The 2,351-nt window shown below is 40.7% G+C and overlaps 2 protein-coding genes across 2 annotated transcripts; both read right to left on the reverse strand.

Annotated features, from left to right (window-relative positions):
* Positions 1-858, reverse strand: LOC132167285 (cyclin-dependent kinases regulatory subunit 1; the record flags this gene model as incomplete). Its single annotated transcript, XM_059578203.1, is given in 4 exon segments — positions 1-185; positions 409-469; positions 553-642; positions 755-858. Coding segments are annotated over 3 exon segments (267 nt in total). The 5' UTR covers positions 606-642; positions 755-858.
* Positions 859-1,178: 320 nt separating this feature from the next.
* Positions 1,179-1,766, reverse strand: LOC132174254 (uncharacterized). Its single transcript, XM_059585942.1, has one exon. The coding sequence runs from the start codon at positions 1,764-1,766 to the stop codon at positions 1,179-1,181; it is 588 nt and encodes a 195-aa protein (XP_059441925.1).
* Positions 1,767-2,351: the final 585 nt, after the last annotated feature.

The following is a 2,351-nucleotide window of genomic DNA, read 5'->3' on the forward strand; positions in this document are numbered from 1 at the left end:
AGATTAAAAGCGAAATTGAGTCAAATGATCGATCACTTTGCAAGCACGTTCTGCAGGGCCTGGTTCTCCTGCTGCTGTTGATAGTTCAGAGGCCTCCTGAACAACATGATGTGCGGCTCGGGGCGATGAATCGCATAGTGCACCCACCCTCGGCTCTGCTGAACCCCAATCGCACGCCATTCATTCTATACACAAGAAAAAAATTACAGAAACAAAAATAAATTCAAAGAATTCACACATCCAATTCAAAGTGTTTATGTCTTCCAAAGAAAACGAAAATTACATACATCAAACACTTCAATCCCTTTTCGCAGACAAACTCAAATCAAATAGAAAATCAACCCAATATTAGCTTACTAAAACATTTCAAAGAAACGTGAAAAAACATCAGAAACACTAATTGCTTACTTCAGAGAGGAGGCGATTCTTGGGAAGCAGTTTCGCCGTTTCAGGAGGAAGCACCACATGCCTGAAAGAACAATCAGATACCCCCCCGCGAAAAAAAAAAAAAAAAAAAAATTGATGAAAGGAAATGAAGGGGGAAATGGGTACCTGTACTCGTAGGTGTCGTCGAAGTACTTTTCGGAGTACTGGATCTGACCCATTTCTCGACCACTAGGGTTCGATTCTTCGCAACTCGATCTGCGAAAATTACATAGATTCGGTAAAAGGGAAATGAAACTCTTTGCGAGACAGAAGTACCCAAAACATTTGATGAAAATACAGAGAGAAAGAGATCAAAAAACAGCCTTACAGAGAGGACGAGAAATCAAATGCGACTCTCAGAGAAAAAGAGAGAGAGAGAGAGAGGGAGAGTGAAGGGGCAGAATGTAAATTTGCTTCCTGAAAAGGATGTTTGATGGAGTTTTTCTATATAGGGATTCGTGTTTTTTGAATTTCAAAATTTTGAAATTTAGCGCTTTTGAGTCTAGAAATCGTTTAAAGTTAAACAATTGGTTTAGTAAGATTTTAAAAACATTTCGAAAAGTGATAATCTATTTGGAAATTACCCCGCAATCTATACAGATTTATCATATTAACAAGCTAAATACAAACAAATTATACCATTATGATAATGATAAAATTTTGTTTGACATAATAACTTGAGGTATTCAAGTTAATTCTTTTTTTTTTTTACGGAGAATATTTCAATCTTATTAAAACTCATAAAGAGCAAATCAAGAAGAGAGGAGAGTCCCCACCTTCCTAATAATATCACCAATACATGGTGGAATCAAATGCCACTGACAAATATCAGTGACATGGGTACAAGCCTCATTTGCTAGATTATGGGCAGCTGAATTTGCTCCCCTTAGCACATGAACAAAACTAGATATTGCTATTTCGCTCCTAGAACGCTTCACATCTTCCACGAAATGTCCATAGCTACTCTCACACGTGTCAGTAGAATTAATAGCCTTCACTACCGTTAGTGCATCTCCCTCAAAGATTACATGTTCAAAGCCCAGCTCATTGGCAAATAGCACAGTGTGGAGGGTAGCAAATGCTTCAGCCACAGTAGGATCCCTTAATGTCTTCTTCTTGAGTCCACAAGCAGCCATAAATTGCCCATTTGCATCCCTTGCTAGAATTCCAATCCCGACACAGGAGTTTTTTTTATCTATGGCAGCATCCCAGTTCACCTTCACCATATTCACCGGCGGCGGCTTCCAATTTGTCGTTTGAGCGGGTGGAGTATCACTGTTTGACCCCAAAAACTGAGCATTGACCCTCTGGAAATCCTCCAAACCAGCCGCTGCCGTCATAAACACTTGAGTTGGAGAGATGAAATCCCCCCATGCACTACAGTATTACGCCTCATCCATACTTTTCTAGCTACCACCGTAAGGAGCTCCAATTCGTGCTTGTCATATCGCCCGATCATCTCTTCAAACAACTGGGTAAAATCCTTGGTTTCGCATATACTCTTCTAGAGTTTAATAGGACCATAGCTCCATACATCAGCTGCGGAGGGACACGACCAGACAATATGCTCCACACTTTCTTCAGCCAAATTACAGATGGGGCACATTGGTGAAGTAATCACCTTACGCTTGAACAAATTGGCTCTTGTTGGTAATAGGTTATGACAGGCCCTCCATACAAACATCTTGACAGCATTGGGAACATTTAATTGCCAACAGACTTTCCAAATATCACACCCTACTCCCGGATTTGATGGTCCACCACATTCCTCTTTCTGCTAATCCACTGCTAAGTGGTAGGCGCTATGGACAGAGAATTGCCCATTTGCTGTGCGTCTCCAGATAAGTTTGTCTTTAGGACGTAAGGGGCTTAAAGGGATAGACGTTATCACTGCTGCCTTCTCCTCCTCAGAAAAATGTTCTAAG

The sequence above is a fragment of the Corylus avellana genome, chromosome ca1, assembly GCF_901000735.1.
Source record: "Corylus avellana chromosome ca1, CavTom2PMs-1.0".
In the NCBI taxonomy this organism is placed as follows: domain Eukaryota; kingdom Viridiplantae; phylum Streptophyta; class Magnoliopsida; order Fagales; family Betulaceae; genus Corylus; species Corylus avellana.